We start from the raw sequence: 22,067 nt of genomic DNA on the forward strand, positions 1-22,067 counted from the left end.
CAAGGATTGGAATGTGCAAGCAGGGGGCACACCTAGTAACCAATGTCCTGCTGCTGTCTCTTCCACATCTCCCTTCCGCCTTGAGAGGGCTTTTCCAGACAAGCCACAGACCCCTACCAATCATGCTCAAAGAGTACTAAAAGAAAGAATGATCTTGGCTAATACAAAGTTTAACCCAGTAACTCTGAGTATCTCATGTGTAGAAGTGGGTAAGCTAAGAAAACACTTTGCCAGAAAGTTGAAGATGGTTCTCACGAAGCCGAACAAGTCTGTCATTGCCACCTGCCGCTTTTAACAGTTACTCTGTAGATCAGTCATCGCCATCACTCTCACAGCCAGGTGACTCAGTACTCATGAAGTGCCAGGCAGTGCTCAAAGCTCTGCAACATCCAGCAGGTGCCTCACTTCAACCCTGGAGGCAAGTCCTGTTAGCACTCCCCATCCAGGTATGAAGCAAGGGCAATCAACAGAGGGAAGAGTCACTATCCCCACCAACGGAAATGCACACAGGGCACATCAATGCAAACGAAGACCCCTCGATCACACAGCTCCTTAGCACACACTCATGTCTGCTGTCAACAGAGGGAAACTTTCCTTCCAGACTGCTTTACACGGAGTAGGAAAGTCAGGGCCGTTGCTCACATCTGTTTAATCAGACTTAAGACGTTAACAACATGCCTGACTCACACATTTCTGTGTATTTGCTTGTATTAAAAATCTACTGGTTTGGGCTGGGGTTGTGGCTCAGTGGTAGAGTGCTCACCTAGCATGCATGAGGCATTGGGTTTGATCCTCAGAACCACATAAAAAAAAAATTGTGTCCACCTAAAATTAAAAAAAAAACAAAAAACCCTATTGGCTGACTCTGAAAGATGCGAACTTCGGAAAGAAGTTATATTTGCCAATCAAAAATCAGATTAGTAATATTATTTACACAAATTTTATACAATAGAAAAGTAGGGGGGAAGTATGTACAATGATACTTTACACTTCATGTATTCAGGAATAAAGAAGCTAGAGCAGTATTTAGTTGGAGTATCTCAATATGTCACATTATGGCAGGTGTACACATACATCTCCACCATGGGTTTCCAGTCAGAGAACGTGGTAATGCTGAATGCTCATGCACAAACCCTCCACCTGGAGGAGCTGCTTTGTGCAGAGGCTGGTCCTATGAACTCCAGTTATGACAACCCCAAGTTCCTGCAGATAGAGTCAAATACCTGCTGGCAGGCCACATCACCACTCACATCACTACTGGCCAATGGTCCAGTACTTCAACAAGCATTGTGATACTATATGCAACCTATTTGAAAATTTATATCCTTATCACATAAATCAGTTGCTTTCCCTTTACAAAAAATTCTGGTATATGAAAAAACTGAAAGTTATGTTCAAAGCTTTGACACACTAAAGATACTATAAAAATTTACTTCATTCTCCGTGTTCTGCCTGAAAAGGTGTTCCCAATTTGTGGCATTATTCCTCTGATTTTTCTGGTAAACTGAACAAAGAATAAAAGATGATGACAGGTTTCTGTGTGAATTTCATAACAAGGGCTGAAAACTTCTCTCAAAAGCTTGTACAGGGAATGTGCCTCAGTGGGTTGTAATGCAAACAGATCACACGAAAAATGGCTCAACAGAGGAGGATTTATTTCTCACTCCTACGAGGTATAAATGGAGGCTTAGAAAGAGAAGCCATCTGATCTCTTCAGGCAACTCCTTTTCGGTCACAATCACCTTCTCTAACAAGATTTCTCAGGGCCACCCTGGGTATCATGGGACTCAAGAACTCAGGCAGCGTCACAGGGAATGTCTGTCATCTGACAGCATCACAGGGAATGTTTGTCATCTAACCTGGAAGCAACATTGGTCCCATGTGTCTACACTGCATGGACCCAGGCAGCTGCAGGCTCCTCCCACAGCAAGCAGAGGCAGGGGTGGGCAGGCGAGCTAGAGAACAGTCGGGGCTCTCTGCAGCACACACAGCCAGTCTCCACCATGCGGAGCAGCTTCCGGGTGAATCTTCTGATGACTGCTGAGATGCGACTTGCGGCGGAAGGCTTTCCCACACCTGCTGCACTCGTATGGCCTCTCCCCAGTGTGTGTTCTCTGATGCACGTGGAGGTATGACTTCATGCGAAAAGCTTTCCCACACTGAGCACACACATGGGGCTTCTCGCCAGTGTGAATCCGCAGGTGTTTGGTGAGATCCAACTTATGAAAGTAGGCTTTCCCACACTGGGCACATGTGTGGGGCTTCTCCCCGGTGTGCATGCTCTGGTGCCTCCGGAGGTGGGTCTTCTGGGAAAAGGCCTTCCCACACTCGCTGCATTTGAAGGGCTTCTCCCCCGTGTGAGTCCTGTGATGCATGGTGAGACCCGACTTCAGGAAAAATGTCTTTCCACACTGGTCACACTCATGGGGCTTTCCTTCTGTGTGAGTCCTCTGATGCAGAGTGAGGCCTGCCTTCTGACAGAAGGTCTTCTTGCACTGTGCACACTCATAGGGCTTCTCTCCCGTGTGGATCCTCTGATGGATGGTAAGGGCCGACTTCCGGCAGAAGGCTTTTCCACACTGGTCACACTCGTGGGGCTTTTCTTCTGTGTGAGTCCTTTGATGTAAGCTGAGGACTGATTTCTGACAGAAGGCTTTCTTGCACACCTCACACTCATAGGGCTTCTCTCCTGTGTGAATCCTGCGATGGATGATGAGAGCCGACTTCCTGCGGAATGCCTTCCCACATTCACAGCATTCGTAGGGCCTCTCCCCAGTGTGGATCCTCTGGTGCGTAATGAGGGCCGACCGATGGCAGAAGGACTTGTCACAGCTGCTGCATGTGTAGGGCCTCTCCCCAGTGTGTGTTCTCTGGTGGTCTCTAAGAACAGATCTAACAAAGAAGGACTTCTCGCATCTGCTGCACTTGTAGGGCTTCTCTCCTGTGTGCTTTTTCTGATGGTCAGCAAGGGCAGATGCTCTGGAGTAAGTCTTGCCACACAGACCACATGTGAAGGGTTTCCTCCCTGCCTGGGGAGACGCACAGCTGTTCCCACACTCACTGTGCGAACAGGTCCCTGCCATGCTGCCCCTCTCTGTGCTGAGGGCACTCCCTTGTCCCCCACCTTCCAGATGCTGCTGCCCAGCCTGGGCATTGTGGCTCTGGCTGAGGAGTTCACTGTGTTTGAGGGCCTTCCCGGGCACCTCATAGGCACCAGACTTCTCTGCTGTGCATCTCACAACAGGCCCTCCAGGGAAAGGCATGAGTTGGTACACATCCAACTCCTGAGGTCTCATTACTGAAGAGTTCCCATTATTTACCATCAGATTTGAAATACATTTTGAGCTCAAATGAAATGCCTTTCCTAATTCAAGTCTCTCCTTAGCTGATGTGCTGCTGTTGACAACAACTTGCCACAAGTGTCTTCCGTGATTTTCTTGGCTGTTCTCAACCACATCATCAACTATCTGCACATCTGAAATGACAAAATAAGAAATAAACAAACACTCCCATGAACCACATGTCAACACCCTTTGTAGAATGCTCATGTAAATGTAAAGAAGTTTCTTCCTATCATAGCAGCATAAGAGTTCATAGGAGTCAATAAGTACTAGCTTTATAAGTGTATGGTTTTTCTTTTTGACAGTGAAATGTTACATTAATTGATTTTCTAGTGCTAAATTGCTTTTCATTGATTCACTTTTTTCTTTTTTATATTGTGAAGAAATATTTGGTAAAAATATGTCCTTAGTGGCTGGTTGCAATTTTAAACTAAGTGCTAACTTTTGGCCATTTATTTTCTCAGTTCCTCCCTCTATTTTATTAACAATGGTGGGTATTTCCTGCTGGCATTCATACCAGTTCTGTTTTGAAGACTGGAAAGACTTTATGGATCAGCTACCTGCAGTTGCAGGAAGGTCATTTGTCTGGAAGGAATATGGCTTAGGGATGGGAACCATATGTGTTTATTTAGTTTTCACAACTCCCTAGGAAGTGGCTAGAGGCTTTTAGGGGATTTCAAATTAAAAGAAAAACTCCTCTTCCCCATGTTGAACCAGGACAGCTTCCTGCAAATTCCTAATTGAACCCAGTTCCCTGTGTTCCTCTGAACCAGGCCTGAGGAACTGCAGCTACAACCTGGACAACCCTCCTGGCCAGAGGTTCTAGCTCTGCACCACCTCTGTGGCCAGCAGCCCTGGAGTACCATTTCCAAGGTCCAGCACATGGCCCTGCTTGGTAATGCTCTGCTCTGTATTGTGTTGGTGTTTAGCTACCTCCCAGTGTCATAGAAAATGGAATCTCCTGTTCATTTCTCATTCTGTTATTTTAGAATGATTTCCACAAATGGAAGGCAGAAATGCTGAATTCAAGATCCATGCCCCCAAAAGTCTGAGCACTGCAACACACACTGGTTCATTTGGCCCTGAGAACCAGAACCTCCTGGTCCCTTCCAAGTCCAGGACCTCCCTTATCATGCTCCTATGCCAGGTCTTCCTCTGCTTCCTGATTTCCAACATTGTGGTACATGAGGCTCACTCTTGGACCTTTCTTCTCATTTTCTTATCAATTGTAAAGATGACTTACTCAATAAAAATGACTTAATTAATAGCTTTAAACCACTGATTTCTAAATCTGTATCTCTAAGTTGTCCCACTCTTGAATTTAGATTTTACATTTCCTATAGACTATATGTCAACATTGGAAAAGCGGCAACCCAAACTGCAGCTATGCCAAAGCAGACTCCTAAACATCCCCTGATATCACCTTCTCTGACCCCCTTCTTGAACCATCACACAACACTTCTCTCTTTCACTGATTAAATACGCCTTGTGGTTCTAATCCAACAACCTATAATATCATTCTCATTTCCCTCTCATCAGACTGTAAACTATAGGGAAAAAAAGGCATCACTTTGAGCACTGTGGTACTATGTACAACTATAATATTATCAAGCTTAAAATCTGCTCAATTAAGATACGCAGAAAGGGGGCTGGGGATGTGGCTCAAGCGGTAGCGCGCTCGCCTGGCATGCACGCGGCCCGGGTTCGATCCTCAGCACCACATAGAAACAAAGATGTTGTGTCTGCCGAAAACTAAAAAATAAATATTAAAATTCTCTCTCTCTCTCTTCCTCTCTCTTTAAAAAAAAAAAAAAAAAAAAAGATACGCAGAAAGGATAAACGAACGTGTGAACTAACATCTGAACAAAGTCCACAGCGTGGAGAAACCAGGGCAATGAGGACACTGGAAAGGTGGGTAGCAAAAGCAGCCACAGGGAAGGTGGGCTTAAGCTAGTGCCAGTGGACGGAGAACTCAACAGAGCAGGGGCACGTGAGCCACCACGGCCTCCCTGAGCCGACAAGGTGTGAGGGTGCAGGGCAAGGCCGACCTCTGCCTTGCTTGTTCCTCCTGGCCTCCCATGCCCAGCACATAGACTGACCTGGAAGACACCGGTCCAGGGCTTCTTTAACCAGCCATGGCTCTGTTCCTTGCTCCAACTTGAAAATAACTTCAGGTCTGGTAATGAAAAGCCCTGTTAATGAGAAATAATGCAGGACTTTGGAGAATGACAGCAGCCCACCTAGAAGCTGGGCAATGAAGGGGCCTGCAGGAACCTTTGGCTAGAGAGGGGTAATGCGTTATTCACGGACTCGAGTTTTCAACCTAAGCGGCATGAAATGTTACAAATGGTGCCTACATTTACCACCAAGGAACAAAGTGTTCCTTCTGTGAGTTACTGGGGCATTTCACTCACCCAAGAACACCAGGCTGCTGTAGGTCTCCAGCATCACGTCCCTGTAGAGGGTCCTCTGAGCATCATCCAGGTCCTGCCACTCCTCCCAGGTGAAGTCCACAGACACATCCTCAAAGGACACCATCCCCTGTAATGAACATGTCTCCTCAGCCCAAGCCCTCTTCCCTGGGCACAAAAACAAGAATCTGGGCATTAACTCGTGTGTGTGTGTGTGTGTGTGTGTGCAAGTATCTCATGTAAAATTAAGAGTTTGCTTTGTACTTTACATCAAGGGAGAAAGGAAAATCAGAAAAATTCTGCCACTATAATTATTAAATTATTATAAAGACTTTCACAAAGTTTACCTTATAGACCTAAAACCATCCTTGTTAGTGGAAATATACATGACTAAAATCCTGCTGCTCCAAGGACCATGTGATCTGGCATGAAGATGTAGTATAAACACCAGGAAGAAGGTGTCTAACGCACTAATCTGGACCCAATTTCTATACAGACTGGGGTGAGACAGGAGAAAGGAGAGCCCTGTTGTGTGCCGTAACATGCACCTCACTGGAAAAGAAGAGGTGCCGTGCTCTTCAGGTCATGAAGTCCCCACTCCAGTCCAGCCACAGCACCACACAACACGTGCTAGGCAAACACACCAGGACTGCGTGCACCTCAGAACTCCCCGGCTTCCACTGGGGGGCAGACCAAAGCACTCTTCTTCCTAACTCGCTGGTCCCCAGGAAGCCACTTAGGCAGAGCCTGACCTGATGTGCTGTGTCAGAGCTTAAGCTTGAGTTACTTGGGTGGAGGGGATACCCAGCTTCAGCCCATACCAGCCATCCCCAGAGGAGGACAGAAACGCCCAAATCCAGTCCACTCTGGCCATCTGGACTCACCACAGGGGAGGAAAACTCAATAACAACAGGGAACACATATGAAACCCCCACCCAGAGGCAGAAGCTCCACAGAAGAAGGACTTACAGAACTGAGGCCCACATCCCCGGGGGAGGGGGAGGGGTCTTCCCAACACCTGCACACTGAAGCCTCACACCAACGCATCAGAACAAAAGCTGGTGCCTTTGGGACATGACTGGTCCTGTGTGGAAAGAACTTAGGAGTGGGACTACCCCCTAAACACGGGAGAAAGAAGGGAAGAGGGCTTCTTTGCACATCTCACCATGTGAGGACACAGAACAGGCCCCACTTAGGAAGGATGGACCTCACCAGACACCTAATCTTAACTTTCCAGCCACTGAAACTATGAGCAATGCATTTCTGCTTCTTACAAGGCACCCAGTACAAGATGTTTTGCTATATCAGGCGAAGAAACTAAGACCGCTTCCAGCACGCCTATGCTTTCCAGTTCATTTACCCAGCACACCATGTGTGCCTAGGAAGAAGGAAAACCACATTGCAGAGCAAAGGTGAAACTACAACATGAGGTGAAAGAACAGGCATCAGACAGATATGGCCAATACGTTGGAGTTCTCAAATAAGCAATGTCAAACTGGGTAATATGCTAAAACAGCACTCAAAAAAATAAAAACATAGCCAGACACAGTGGTGCATGCCTGTGATCCCTGTGGCCCAGGAGGCTGAGGCAGGAGGGTCACAAGGTCAAAGCCAGCCTCAGCAACTCAGACCCTGAGCAACTCAGTGAGACCCTGTCTCTAAATAAAACAACAGGGCTGGGGTTGTGGCTCAGAGGTAGAGCACTTGTCTAGCATGTGTGTGGCCCTGGATTCAATCCTCAGCACCACATAAAAATAAATAAGTAAAATAAACGTATTGTGTTTAACTACAACTAAAAAATAAATATTAAAATAAAACAACAAAAAAATGGGCTGGGGATGTGGCTCAGCGGTTCAAGCCCTAGCAACAAAATTGAAAAAAATGAAAAAAAAATTATGAATAAAGCCAGCAAGAAGAAATCTGCCTATAGAAGAACAAAGATGAAAAGGACACCCAACCTCTCCACAAGTCACACAAATGAGAGGGGCCTGGAGAAAAGTCTCACTGGCTAAGACTGTACAACACTCCTCAAAGATGGACACCTGAGAGAATTTTCTGCCTTGTGGGGACAAGGGCATGGAGTACTGCACACATGGCATATGTTAAGGGCGCCTGAGTGGCAAACCACTCCCCCATGCTAGGCGTGTGAGTGGCAAACTACGTACCCTGTAAGCACAGCCCTAGGCATGAGGTCATGTGTTGCAGTCGCTGCACTTTCTCCATAGCCCACTCCTCGATTGGTGGCTGCAAGGACAGTTAGCAGACATTGCATTGGTGACTGCCTGTAATCTGCTCAGCTACTGCCTGAGTATATATACATGGTAACTGCACACTGAAATTAGACATGCTTCCTGCTTGGTCTTGCAGGACTTGATTAGCGACTCCAGTCACACTCTCCTCTACCCTGTTCTGTGGGACCTCCTTGCTGGATGAGAGAGCCCACACAGCAGGTGCCTGAGCAGGGACCTGAGGTAAGCCTATAAGACAGGGTGTGGCCCCTCACAGAGCAGTGAAGAAGGGAAAACGGGGAACCTACTGAGTTCCACCACAGACTCGCAGCTGCAAGTGCTGCACACTCTCTTAGATACTAGAGGTTTAATCCTGAAGAAGAGAGAAGCCCAGAAGTTCTGAGATGTAATAATAATAATAAACACTAACCCACAGATCAATACTGCTGATGATTTTGATCCTAGGATATGGGACAAGATAATGTCAAATGAGCAGCAAGCTGAAGTGAGACAGGGGTATAATATATCACTACATTTTTTCCTATTGTGACAGCCATTCAGCAAAGTTTAGGGGAACCTGCAACAGACCCTGGTCATATAATGATGGCCCTGAGGGAAGATGAGGCTGTGAGAGACAGATGGGGGGAAAAGGTGGGGGAGAATTCTACCTCAAAAGCAACTGCAGCAGGTGTAGGAGGGAGAAAGGCAGGAAATGGTACCTCTAGCCTTCATGTGCAGGAAGAGGTGACCACAAGTGGTGCAGGTGCGCCTTCTACTGACAGGCAAAGGTGATATCCTTCCCTGAGTCAATGGCAACTGCCTCCTTATGAGGCAATGCCAAAGCCAGCAAAGGACTATGACAGTTTGGAAATGACCAGGCCACCAGACAGGCCCCAGACATGGTGTCCCAGAAACCTATTCTAGGAGCCAGAGATCCTTTTGAACATCTATGTAGGATAAGAGATGAGAAGGGGGGTGAAGGAGTACAAGCCTTCCCAGTCAACAAGGTCCCCACACCAGAGCACCTTGCAGAGCAAACGCTTGAATCACTCAGTCTTGAACTAAATTGCCCTCAGGACTGGAGAGACCTAGCCAGAGCAGCTCTTGAGCCTGCAACATTTTTGAAGTGGAAGGCATTCTCCTGTGATGAATATGAACACCAAGGGGATCCTAACCACACCACAAATGTTAGCCTTCCAGCTGACTGCTTGCAGGGAGAGGGAACTATAGTTCCCCTGCGGTACAGGCTACAGGCCAACCAAATTATTTCGATCAGGTGTGGCTCTGTGCTCTGAGAGCCTGGAGGAAGTTGCCAGCTGGGGGAGGGACAGTTTCCATATAGGGCTTAAGGCAGAAGGCCACAGAGGACTTGCCACAGTTTACTGACAGGGTAAACAAGGCAGAAGAAGGGAAGGTGTCTCATGAAGGAGCCAGGGTGGCCTTAGCCAAGAAGTTGATCTGGGATGGACTAAATAAGGAACACAGAGCAGCAGTGGCTCCAGTTTGAAATGGCACACTGGATGAGTGGATTTTGGCCCCCCAGGATATAGGGACACAAGCAGTTCAAGCCTCTCTGCAGCCCTCAGTGATGGTAGCTGCATAAAAGCAGGACTAAGGAGGCTTGCAGACAGCTAGTCAGAGACTGCAAAAAATGTACACCTTTTCTCCCCATTGGCCCTGCACAACCTGCTGGAGTAAATCCCCGAGTTAAAATCTAATGCTCTATGGCAAATGGATGTCACTCATTATTATGTACCTTTTGGAAATTTAACATATATTCATATAATCACTGATACCAACTCAGGCTGTGTAATGGCCACAGCCCCCACAGGAGAAACCACAAAAAAAGGCCATCTCCCATCTACTTAAATGTTTTGGAATTACAAATGTTCCCATGTCTATTAAAACTGACAATGGGCCAATCTATACTAGCAAGACATTTCAAGTGGTTTGTAATGACTGGCATATATAGCACTTAACTGGGATCCCCTACAACCCTTAGACTCAAGGCATAATAGAAAAAGCACACAAGGAATTAAAGACCATGCTACAAAACAGGAGGGAAACTATACCAAGTCCCCTCTTGATGCCTTGAACAAAAACTTATTTGCTTTAATTTTTCTTTCAATGTCAAAATCTTCTATGGAAACAGCAGCCTATAAGCATTGGGCCCCCCTCTTGGGGCCCTCCCATCTACCTATGATCTCATGGAAGGATCCCATAACAAATGCATGGGATGGTCCGAGGCCTTTCCTAACCACGGGTCGGGGGTTTGCACAGGTTAAGAGGAGCCTCACCCCATCTGGGTGCCTGCCAGAAAGTCAAGCCCTGGACCCCCAGAACCACCAACCAATAAGATAAAGGAACCAACTCTGGAGGAGAAACCTCACAAGCAAAGGACTCAACAACACAAATAGACCTCATGTAGAGAATCCTGGGGTGATAAAGGTCTTTTTGAATAAGCCACCAGATTGGCCCCTTTGCCTGGTGGCAATCCCATCCCTGGGCCTATGACGATGGTCCTAGTGTGTGCAATGCTCACTGCTAATAGTGAAGCCTCCCATGAGGTAAATTGAGCTTTGGTCACTAGGCCATCACTTTTAGTAGTTGCTAATTGGGAAGGGACTTTACCTAAGCGCTTTTCCAATAATTCCAACCTTACTGATCCTGAATTATCCAACAGGTAACTGTACCTGAAATACCAGCATTTCCATACCTACCCTGCCCATTTGTTTCTCCATAGTTGATAATAATGAGACCTACAATCAGGACAGTCCCCTCTGTTTTGCTCTTTCCAGAGAAACTATTATAGATAACTGTAATAAGTCTTGTGTTGGGCTTTCTCTCACTGGCCTTAGAAATATAGTTAATGCTACCTGTAGCCATAGACTCCCTCATGACAAATGCAAGAAACCCTTGCTGCCAACATGCCCAATAACGCTTTTGGAAAGCTCCCCTCAGATAATGGTAGCATTCCATGGAATAATGTGTCACTGCCATAGCTTATCTACTTAATAAGAAGAATTTCTCTGGGGAAGAACAATATCTATGCACCTGGGCAGGCGCAGCTCCCTGGAATGTAACTGATGTGCTCCCAAACCCTACGGGCCACTGCAGTAACTGCTCACGGGACAAGCCGTTACCAACCAGTAGACAGGAAATCAGTATGGCATGATGGACATCACGCCAATATTGCTAGCTGCAACAGCCGGCTGGATGAATGGGTCTATACTGAGTCCAGACCTTGACCATGGATTTGCCTTTGTGACAAATTATACCCATACCCACTATGCACAAGCTTGTGTTATGCCACCCTTTGCCATGCTATTAATCAATGATGGCATAAATGTCACTCATACAGAGATCCCTTGTGCAGTCAATACATCCTGCTGGCTCACAAATTGTCTAACCCCTGCTGCGAAAGCTAAACCTATATTTTTCTTCAGAGTGCCCCCAGCAATCTGGCTTCCAGTGACCCTGTCCAGAGTTGAGGAGTCCATGGGACATGGAGATGAAGAATCTTCTAAATGAGATCCTGCAACAGACAAGGTGTGCAATTAACATCATCTCTGGGATTACTGCCCTGGTGACCACCAATGCCACCACAACCACTGTCACTGCTTCATTCACGTGGAGTATCCAGGCTGCTCAGACTGTGAACAATGTGTCCACTGCCGTGGCAGAAGCCTTTGCCATTCAAAGTGACTTAAATAAAATCTTCCAAGCTGCTATTTTAGTCATCAGCAAGAACTAGACCTCACCAGGAACAACTAGATATTCTGTTTTGTTGCAGAGGCTCATTGTGACCCTGAGTTTCATAGTATTTGTGTCACCCAATATGCTGTATCTGAAAATGTAACCTTACACTTCTCCAGTTTTTCTCTGCATATTAAGGGCACTTGGGATGCTAATGTGTTATGACTACGCAAAACCTTACTAAGGCAATTGTCAAAATCAATGAGATGAAGGTGTCTATCTTGACAACCTCTTCTTTCTTCCAGGGACTGACGGAGCACTGGAAAAACCTGATAGCCAAATTAACTAATCCTTATAATGCTATTACCCTGGCCCTACTGTTTTAGTGATAATTTTTTCTTGTGTTGTGAGATGCTTACGTAACCATGTAAAGGCCACTAGACGAAAAACAGCAATGCTGGCTGAGGTCCTTGAAGCACAGTTAGAGCGGGGAGATGTGGGGACAAGTGCCTGGGGTACTGCATTCATGGCATACTTTAAGGTGGCAGGCCTCTCCCCTCGTGCTAGTGTGTGAGCAGCAGGCTGCTTACACCGTAGGCATAGCCCTGGGCGTGAGGTCATGTGTTGCAGTCCCTGGGCTTGCTCCATAGCCCACTCCTCGATTGGTCACTGCAAGTACAGTTAGTAGACATTGCACTGGTGGCTGCCTGTAATCTGCTTAGCTACTGCCTGAGTATATATATGGTAACTGCGCACTAAAATCAGACCTGCTTCCTGCTTGGTCTCTGGAGGTCTTGATTAGTGACTATGCAACCACACTCTCCTCTACCCTGTTCCATGGACCTCCTAGCTGTATGAGAGAGCCCACAAACTGCCCGTCTTGCAAGAAATGTTAAAATTAATTCTTTAAAAGAAGAAAAAGACTCCTGCTATTCTTCCTTGATCTGAACAAAGGGTTTGTATATGATGACATATACAACTGTGCACCTACACATGACACACAGCAATGAGCACACACACAGGTGAGAAAAGTGAGGAGCACACAGGTGACGGGAGTGTGGGAAGACAGAGTCTGAACTGTGGGTGATCATGGGGCAAGGGCAAGATCCTAGTAGGTTCCTATGCAGAGAATCTCTTAGCGGGGTTTAAAGCAAGCAGGCACCTGTTCCAGGGGGTCACGCTGACAAGGTAGCCACCTGACATTCGCAGGCAAGTGGTCACCTTGGAGGGAAGCTTCCTGAGAGCTCTCATCTCTAGCCACCAAGGAAGCATTCAGGTGGGACAGCGCTGGAAGCCATGAAGGGAGGCTGGCCTGCAGTGGCAGGAGAAAGCCACACTCACACTTTAAGTGGAAGCAGAAGGGACATTGAGCTCCTCTCGCTCTCCCTGAACAGTGTCAGCACTATATGTTTTTCTCCATCTCTACTGTTTTTTTGTACCAGGGATTGAACTCAAGGGTTCATAACCACTGAATCAAACCCAAGCCCTTTTTAGTTTTCATTTAGAGTCAGGGTCTCAGTAAGTTACTCAAGGCCTTGCTAAAGTTGCAGAGGCTGGCTTTAAACGTGCAATCCTCCCACCTCAACCTCCCAGGCCACTGGGACCACAGGTGTGCACCACCATGCTCAGCTTCATCTCGTACAAGGAGAAGAGTCCTGTCCCTGCTTACAATAAATTCTATTACTATGACAACTCCCACCACTGAGGACTCATGACAGTGACAACTCCAGCCACAGGTGTGAATTTTAAAATGACAAATGGGGTAAAGGACACCATATTCTAATTACGTTTTCTAAGTAACCAATGGGGAGAAGGAAATTAGAAAATATTCTAATCCTGTATCGTAAGGTAACCAATGGGAGTAAATGGGGTAAGGTCATCAGTCAGGTCCATGTAGGGAAGAGAATGCTCCACAGCTCAGGACATAAGACCCTAACTTCCAGACCCTGAGGCCTTGAGAGCGGCCCTGCCTCACCCTCTTGCTTGGCCCACTCTGCTCTAACAGGGTGCTATTTTCACCTTTAAGAACTTTGTACTTTGCTACCTCTGTGTCTTGCTCAATTCTCTGTTCAGGACTTGAAGGACCTGGACCCCAAATGGCACCCTGATGATAACGTACATGCATATATGCTGGATGGGAATTCTCAATTGGTTCTCTCTCTCTCTCCCTTATAACAAGTTTTGGGGTGGTTTTAAAGCACAACAGATAAACAGAACAGAATCTGGTAGTCAGAAATGGGGTGCTACAGTAATAAAAAGCCATGACACATGGCACTATAAGACCAAACAGATGCTACTAAAAGATGAAGCCATCTTCTTCTGGGATGGCACACACCTGCCGTTCCAGACTTGGGCAGCAGGGTCACAAGTTCAAACGCAGCCTTTGCAACTTAGCATGACCCTGTCTCAAATTTAAAAATAAAACGAACTGGGGAGGTGGCTCAGTGGTTAAGCACCTGATGTCAATCCCCAAGACCAAAAAAAAAGAGGGGGGTATCTAAACAAATAGGATCTAGAAAAACAAACAAAAAGATGAGAAATGAACTAATAAGCAAGGATGTTTAATTTCCACACAGAATCTGGAAGAACTATGGAGGATCCAACATTCTGCAGGTTTGAAATAAAACTATTTCTATCCCTGGTTTTTCTTACTCCTTAGAAGTCAGAAACGGCTTTGTGGCCCAGATCAGAGACCAAAAATATTTTCAGCATTCTAAGATCTTGGGGCGAGACACAGAGTGGGCCTGGTAAAAAGTGGGCCTTCCAAGGCTGTCCTCCAGTGCCCAGGACAGAAGCGGCTGCCAGAGAACAAAATGCCTGTCCCCGAGAGCACGAGGGTGGCTCAGGACTAATACATGCCAGTACAGCTGGAGCTCACTTCACTTAAAGAAAGTATTTCTTATAATTCATGTCTGGAGTCAGAAAAAAACTGAAAAGGAGGCTGCTGGATCCCCCACTTATAACCAAAAGATGTTCCACTAAGAACCCAGATGTTTAAGAAGAACACTGATAGAGAATGGCAAAGCCAGGGGAGTAAGGAGGCACAAAGCACCTTTCTCAGGGAGGAGGACTGGACTTTAAGCTAAGAATCAGTGCAGGTGGCCACTAGGAGCAGTTTTTCTGACCACTGCTGCAGGGAGTGTCCACCAGAGTCAGTCCTATCTCCTCAGTATGGAGGGGGTGTGTGGGAAGTACAGATGGCTGGTCACCAAGACTTAGCTGAGCCTTCTACCAACACCATGATACAAAAAGGTTTAGAGGCCAGACGCAATGGTGCACTCCTCTAGTCCAGTGACTTGCGAGGCTGAGGCAGGAGGAAACCAAGTTCAAGCCTCAGCAACTCGGTGAGGTCCTAAGTAACTTTTGAGACCCTGTCTCAAAATAAAAAAACAAAAAGAGCTGGGGATGTATCTCAGTGGTTGAGCACCCCTAGGTTCAATCCCTGATACCAATAAAGGGGCTTTGAGGCTCTGGAGACCGACAAAGCATGCTTCACACGGGAGAGAAAGGGAGGGAACAGCACACTAACAACTGGTGTGTCTCGTTACTCTCTCTGAAAGGCAGAGTCTAAAGGCCTCTCCTTAAGCAGAAGTGGTCCTAGGGACGTGCCTGACCAGGCTTGTGTCGGGAAGGCCATCTGAGACTTCTGAGGGAAGACCACAGAAGGCTCGCAGCTTCCACCTGGGTCTCCAGAGAAGCCAGGCACATCTGACTTCCCGAGACTGCCAGAGCCAGAGAGGCTGGTGGCCCCAGGTCCTCGGCCACCAGGGTCCTTCCAGCTAAGATGACTGGCATCATGAAGCAGCCCACCAACACTGCCCAGTCCCGTTGCCTGACCCACAGAACCATGACACATAATAAGCCTGTAGGTTCTGTAGTTCCATGTTACTCAGCTGATAACTAGAAGACCAAAAATTCTTTAGAGACCTTAGGTGGTACCCTCATTTGAACAGAAAGGATACAGTTAGACTTGGATATTAAGTTCAAGGTAAATTAACAAAGTAAGTTCCATGTTAGATATGAAGCTATAATTATGAATTTTAAATGTTCAGTTAAGTGGATTTAAAACTTTCTTCCTTAAGCAACTATTAACAAGTATATTCCATAAACAGTTACAACTGATATGCATTCATTTTTCACATTTTTAAGTGGTTATCAGAAATAAAAAAGAGCTTACAAACATGCCAGTTATTCTGAATTACAAAATAAAACTATGTATTAATAAAAACTATAGATCAAATCGCTGACATAAACTTCCATAAGCAAAGATACACATTATAAAATCTTTATCTTGTTTTTATTCTTTGCATTGTCTATCAATTCTATTAACTGACCCTTGTTCAAAACTGCCCCATTAACCTCTGAATGCTAAGGAGTCACTCTGGGTAGGGAAATAACCCATAGGGACAGACCTAATCACCCAGGAGCACAGCCTCCGCATTCTTCCAAGAATGGCACTTCCAATGCAATGAACAGTTACTGTGCTTGTGAGCACCGACTGCTCCTCTTCCCCAGGGGCATTACTGAAGCCACAGAATAAAAGGGAAAAAATCAACAAAAGCAGCCAGACTTGACACCAGGTGAGATGAGGTCTGAGTCCAAAGAACCCACCTTTATGGTCTGTATAGTAGCTGGAGAAGGGCGACCACATTTGAAGACCAAAAGGATGCGGTTTTCATCTGCACTTTGGACAGCTGCCAACATGAGAGCTGAATGTGTGGTCTACAGGCTAAGGAAGAGGTCAGGCTGGTTTCTTCAAGAAACCCAGAGGCCTGGGAGGCTGAGGCAGGAGGATCACAGGTTCAAAGCCAACCTGAGCAAGTCTCTAAGCAATTCAGCAAAACTCTGTCTCTAAAGAAAAAAAAAAAAAGGTGCTGGGGGATATGGCTCAGTAGATAGGTTCAATCCCCAGTATCACAAAAAAAAAAAAAAAAAAAGAGAGACTGGGACAAAGGGGAAACAGATAAGCCATCTGAATGAGCTACATCAAGAAGGTAAGTGGTACATATACACATGGAGTATTACTCAGCCATAAAGAAGAATAAAATTATGGCATTTGCCAGTAAATGGATGGAACTGGAGGCTATCATGCCAAGTAAAATAAGCCAATCACAAAGGCCTAATATTCTCTCTGATATGTGGATGCTGACACACAATGGGGGTGTGCAGTGGACGTTCACGGGACTGAATAGGACAAAACTTTTCTATGTTCGTGTATGAATACAAGACCAGTGTAACTCCACATAATTTACAACCACAAGACTGAGAAGTTATACCCAATGTATGTATGACATCTCAAAATACATTCCATCATACATAACTTTAAAAAAATGAATGGAAACTAAGGAATGCCAAGAGAAAATTGAGAACACTAGTTTCAAACTCAACACACTCAAGTCAAGACCTGAGAACAGTCACTAGATTTCACTGTGTGGGTTCCTGGTGAGTTTTCTGAGGAACTGAGACCACAGTCAGTGGGTTAATGTGCAGATGAGCTGTGTCTGCGCAACAGAAAAGCATTCCATTAGTTGCTGCACCATCATACACAGGAACATAACACAGCCTTCCATGAGCGCCACTGCATGAACAGGTGCGCTGAAGGCCCTGGGGTCGACTCAGCCCCACTGACATCCAAGACAGCCTTCCAAAGCTGTGTGGGCCACGCTCTCTGAAGAACTCCAGGAGAACCTCATTAAGGAAGCTGTAAAGCAGTGAAGAGTACACAACAGGAAAACAGTGTTTCATGAAAGCTGAGCAGGCTCTTTCCTCAGGTTCCCTCCAATCCTGTGAGAAATGTGTCTGCCTTTCCAGCACAACATCAGAAAGGCCAGGTACACACTGCTCCTCCAAGGAGAGGACCCTGAAGTCAAAACCTGCACCTAACTGTGTGCCAACTTTATTTATGAACATTAACTTCAGACTCAGTTTTACTTATTTCTACTTTTCTGTTTTAAGTCATGGACCCACAAACCCCATGCAGTATAATGTAAACCAAGTGAGGAATGGATAAAAACAACTCACTGGAGTCTCACTCATTTTTTCAGTGCTCCTGGAAACAGGCGGAAAAGGTGAATAAGGTGAAGTCATGAGGGAAATGGGCAGGGGGCGTGGTCCTAGATTCTCCTGCTCAGACCAACACACTGGCTGGAAAAGACCAAAAAGAAAGATTTTTAGCAAATGTCTGTTTTGACTTAACTATGGCAAAATAAGGCCAGCTGAAGAGTGATCCAGGGCAAGTCACATTTCCACAAATTCAATTTTTAAAACCTTTAGCCAGGCACAGTGGCGCACACCTGCAATTCCAGCAGCTTGGGAGGCTGAGGCAGGAAGATTGCAAATTCAAAGCCAGCCTCAGCAACTTAGCAAGGTGCTAAGTAACCCAGTGAGACCCTGTCTCTAAATAAAATACAAAATAGGGTGGGGATGTGGCTCAGTGGTGAGTGCCACTGAGTTCAATCTCCAGTACAAAAAAAAAAAAAAAACAATAAAACTTTCATATTTGGTAGAGACTCCTTGGCAACCTTTCCTAAATTACCAGGAAGATCCATCAGGTCAGAGGGAAGATCAGCAGATTTCTAGATGCCAGATTTGGTGATAAACCAGGTCTGAGAGCTAAGACATTGGAAGCAATTTGGGAACAATGAAGAAATGGAATGTTCAAAGAGTACTGTGGGCAGACTGCCCAGGTATTACAGGTATTTCTCCACCCCAGACCACACCTTCAGGCCCCTCCAATAGATAACATTTCCAAGGCTCCAGCCTCCCCTTCTCAGTCTGACTGAACTCTTTAAAGAAAACTGGTCCCAAACCTCCAGAACTGCCTACCTGGTGACAGCTTCTGGTGGAGCATTACTAGAGGAGCCTTGCTGCGCTCCTGCTGCCTGGGCCAGACAAAGCAAGTCCAGGGCTCCTGTCTCCCACTGACTGGGCCAGGCTTCGCAAAGCCAAGTCCAGAGCTACTGTCTCCTGCTGTCTGGGCCAGGCAAAGCAAGTCCAGGACTCCTGTCTCCCACTGTCTAGGCCAGGCAAAGCCAAGTCCAGGGCTCCTGTCTCCCACTGCCTGGGCCAAGCTTTGCAAAGCCCAGTCCAGGGCTCCTGTCTCTTGCTATCTGGGCCAGGCAAAGCGAGTCCAGGGCTCTTGTCTCCCCCTGTCTGGGCCAGGCAAAGCCCATCCAGGGCATCACTCTCTGCCCTGGCCTCCTCTGAAAATGCGGCCGAGGCGAACTTTCTGGCGGCACTTTCCTTCAGACTCTGTAAGGCTTACTTTTACTTTGCCCCAAGATTAGGGGGCCATCATCACGCAGGACCCCCAACCCCGTTAGAACTTACTGTCCCTGGACATCAGTCTGGTATAGGACACTGTAAGCTCCAACTGCGGGCGGCTGTCCTCAAAGTGAAAGTGGAATCCCCCTCCCTGAAATCGGGGCTTCCCCCTGCAGAGAGGGCGAGCTCAGGGGGCACAGCGGCCCCGCCCGGACAGGTGCCCAGGGAAGGGACCGCAGGGGAGGAGAGGGACGCCGCCGCTAACTCGGGTCGACCGAGCCCGCAGCGCACAGGCCACCGGCTTCTCTTTAAGTCGGGAACTGGGAAGACAGAACCTGACACGTAGGTTTCTTCCATCTACCTTCAAGGCTGGCTTCCAATCCAGCCAAACCCCCGCCCACCTGGCTCGGAACGCTCCTCCGGAGCAGCGAGTCCCAGCATCCAGGGCAGAGCCCTGCCGCCGCAGCCGGAGGGCCCCAGAAACCCCACTGGCTCCAGTGACACCACGGGCACACAGTGCGGCCGGCCGCAGGTGGCCTGCTTCAAGTGAGGCGGGGCGCGGCGCTCGAGCTACTGAACAGCTCACCTCGGCTGGGACGACCCAACGGAACGGGGGCGTCAACCGGCGCCCCGGGCGGAGCGGGGCAGTCGCAGCGGGCGAGCGGCCTGGGGAGCTGCAGGGCCCCGGCGTGAGCTCAGGTGTCGGCGCGCACCCACCCGCCGGGCCTCGCGGCGGCACCCGTCCCCTCCCAGCTCCCGCTGGCGCCCGCGCGCCACTGCGCGGAGGCGCGGCCCAGCCCAGCAAGCACTTGGCACTCTAGCCAGACAGCCGCGGGGGCGGGAGCGTCGGCAGCAAGATGGCGCGGGGGGGGGGGGTGCGGCGCATGCGCAGAGGACTCCGGAAGCGCTCCGAGCGGAGCGGGCGACGGCGGCCGACCCTGCCTCCCCCAGGGCCCGGCGGTCCTGCCGAGGGGCGGGGCCGTCCGCTGCGGGGCGCGCTGCCGGAGGCCCGGGATTGGCCGCCCCGCGCGCGTGACCGCAGCCCCTCCCCGAAAGGGGGCGGTCGCGGGGTGTGGGGGCGGTGCTCGCAGCGCGGGCGGTTTAGCTAGGGATGCTGCAGGCGAGCGTGTTGGACCTTGGAAGGTCTGTCTGGGTTTTAATTCGTTAAGTGACAGGAAATCAATGTCTGTTTTCTTCCGAAGAATCAGGAAAAGCTTATCACCCGCTGAACTAACGGGGCGTCGCCAGTGGCGTTCGCTACTCCGTGGGAGATCCTCCCGTCACGAGTCAGGACGCCCGGGGCTGGCGTGGCCCGGGGCAGGCTCTGGGCGGGAGTTCAGGGTGTCTGGAGGGTGCTCACGGGGCTCCCGCGCTGCTGCGCCCGTGGGCCTGGCCAGATGGGAGCCAGTGCTCCTTTCAGGGCGCCTCGCCCGGCCTGCTCCGCCCGGCGCCCAAGCTAGACCCGCGGAGCTGGAGGGAGGCCCTCCCCTCCGAGGTCAAGCCCCCGAGGTAGCCGTCTACCCTACGGTGGCGGAGATGAAAAGGCCTGCAGGGTTAGCTGTCAAACAGCGACCTCTTACTGCTACCACTGCCCCTAAAAGAACAGAGAGCCCTCCGGAGCGTGCTGTGGCTGTGGTCAGTTGGGCCACTGGGTCAGGGCCTGACCCTCGCCAACCTTCCGGTACCTGAACTAAATGCCATTGAGTGGATCACTGAGCAGTTGGTTGCCCTCTTGCCCAATGGCGAGGCGGGAGGTTACACACCCACCACACCGAAGGCCGACCTTGTGGGACAGCTACAGATGACTGAGGGTGCCCGGGAGCCCAGCGCCCCGACCGCCCCGGGTAACCACTGTATAGCAGGTGGGCCCATCTCTTTCGAATTGGACACCAGGGCTACACTCTCAGTACTTGTCCAATTTTGGGGACCCACCTCTACCTCCACGATCTCCATTGTCAGGGTGTAAGGCAAACCATACCAACCATTAAAGACCCACTTCTCACATGCTCCATTCACGAGATCCTTTTGTCCCATTCTTTCCTCATCATCCCCCAATGCCCTACTCCCTTACTAAGTTGAGACCTTTTAAGTAAATTAGGTTCATCCATTTCCTTTAATCTTCCCCAGACTTGTCCCCACTTCCACTCCTCCTCCTCCTCCTCCTATCACCTACAGCCACCTCATCAACACCCTTGCCCCCATCCTTGGTCAATTCTCAGGTATGGGACGTACACAACCCCTCTGTAGCCACCTGCCAAGATCCCATCCACATCACACTTAGGACCCACCCTCTTTCCATCCGAAGCCCAGTACCTAAACAGCCTCAAGAGATCTAAAGCCATAGTTCCTGACCTTCTAGCCAAAGGCCTATTGGAGATAAGGATAATTCCCTCAACCATGAAATCTCTAATTACAGGTTGCAATTAGAACCAGTCAGCATGGGCCAGAGTAACCTAGAGCCCACACAACAGTGGAGACTTGAACATCTGTTGTCTTGCTATCAGTCAAGAGTCAAAAGATGGACCTGGATGTCACCTCCAGGTGCCCAGGGTAACTGGACTTGTGGTAGGCTTCCAAGGCTCCACTGGCTGCCAGTGTGTTAGCTGGATACCAAAGAGCAGGAGTGCAGCAGGGCTTGCTCCCATGGGCTTTCTGCAGCTGTAGGGGTCTCCAGGCTCCTGGCTCCCATGGTCTGGGCTCTGCTTGTTGGGCAGGCAGAGCCTGGAGCTGGAGAGAAGTCAGCACTTGGGTTTGGCTTTGGTTGAATAAAGAATTTAGCCTATATGTAGTGCTTTAACCCCTGGAAGAATGACAGATGACAAAGGCATACTCCCAGATGTGTGGTGGCTTGAACAAATTCCAACCTGCTTCACTCTGTATCGAGGTGAGATAACTGAAAGAGAAACAGAAGCATACTATTTGCTTTTCGAAGAGTAAATTATTTGACACTGGTAACTGGCAAAGTGAAAAAGCACTTTCAGAAGGTTATGAGACAAGAAGACATTAGTGAGATATGGTTTGAATATGAAGACATACCCCTGAAATGGCATTATCCCATTGATTTGCTGTTTGATCTTCATGCATCAAGTTCAGCTCTTCCTTGGGACATAACAGTTTAAGAGTTTTCC

General features: G+C 48.3%; 1 protein-coding gene across 4 annotated transcripts; it reads right to left on the reverse strand.

Annotated features, from left to right (window-relative positions):
• Nucleotides 1-1,634: 1,634 nt before the first annotated feature.
• Nucleotides 1,635-19,724, reverse strand: LOC124095247 (zinc finger protein 717). 4 transcript variants are annotated; one of them, XM_046448419.2, is made up of 5 exons: nucleotides 19,526-19,724; nucleotides 17,698-17,820; nucleotides 5,756-5,882; nucleotides 5,441-5,533; nucleotides 1,635-3,475 (listed from the first exon to the last, which is right to left on the reverse strand). In XM_046448419.2, exons 2-5 carry the CDS (start codon nucleotides 17,761-17,763, stop codon nucleotides 1,956-1,958), a joined length of 1,806 nt encoding a protein of 601 aa, XP_046304375.1. In that variant the 5' UTR covers nucleotides 17,764-17,820; nucleotides 19,526-19,724; the 3' UTR covers nucleotides 1,635-1,955. The 4 variants fall into 4 exon arrangements, with proteins under 4 accessions (XP_046304375.1, XP_046304374.1, XP_046304378.1 ...); XM_046448418.2 differs by lacking the exon at nucleotides 19,526-19,724 and adding an exon at nucleotides 16,288-16,527 and having other exon boundaries at nucleotides 17,698-17,800; XM_046448422.2 differs by lacking the exon at nucleotides 17,698-17,820 and having other exon boundaries at nucleotides 19,526-19,687.
• Nucleotides 19,725-22,067: the final 2,343 nt, after the last annotated feature.

The sequence above is a fragment of the Marmota monax genome, unplaced genomic scaffold (genome assembly GCF_021218885.2).
Source record: "Marmota monax isolate L192 unplaced genomic scaffold, Marmota_monax_Labrador192_F-V1.1 WCK01_AAM20220418_F8-fsc00327, whole genome shotgun sequence".
NCBI lineage: Eukaryota > Metazoa > Chordata > Mammalia > Rodentia > Sciuridae > Marmota > Marmota monax.

What these genes read in the sequence shown, in the direction of transcription:
- LOC124095247 (XM_046448418.2), bottom strand. Translation starts at nt 16,380, where the DNA reads ATGTTGGCAGCTGTCCAAAGTGCAGATGAAAACCGCATCCTTTTGGTC. An exon ending in CTACTATACAGACCATAAAG is followed by an intron (nt 5,883 to 16,287) that starts GTGGGTTCTTTG and finishes TGTTCATTACAG; the next exon opens with GGGATGGTGTCCTTTGAGGA. An exon ending in CAGCAGCCTGGTGTTCTTGG is followed by an intron (nt 5,534 to 5,755) that starts GTGAGTGAAATG and finishes TCTCATTAACAG; the next exon opens with GGCTTTTCATTACCAGACCT.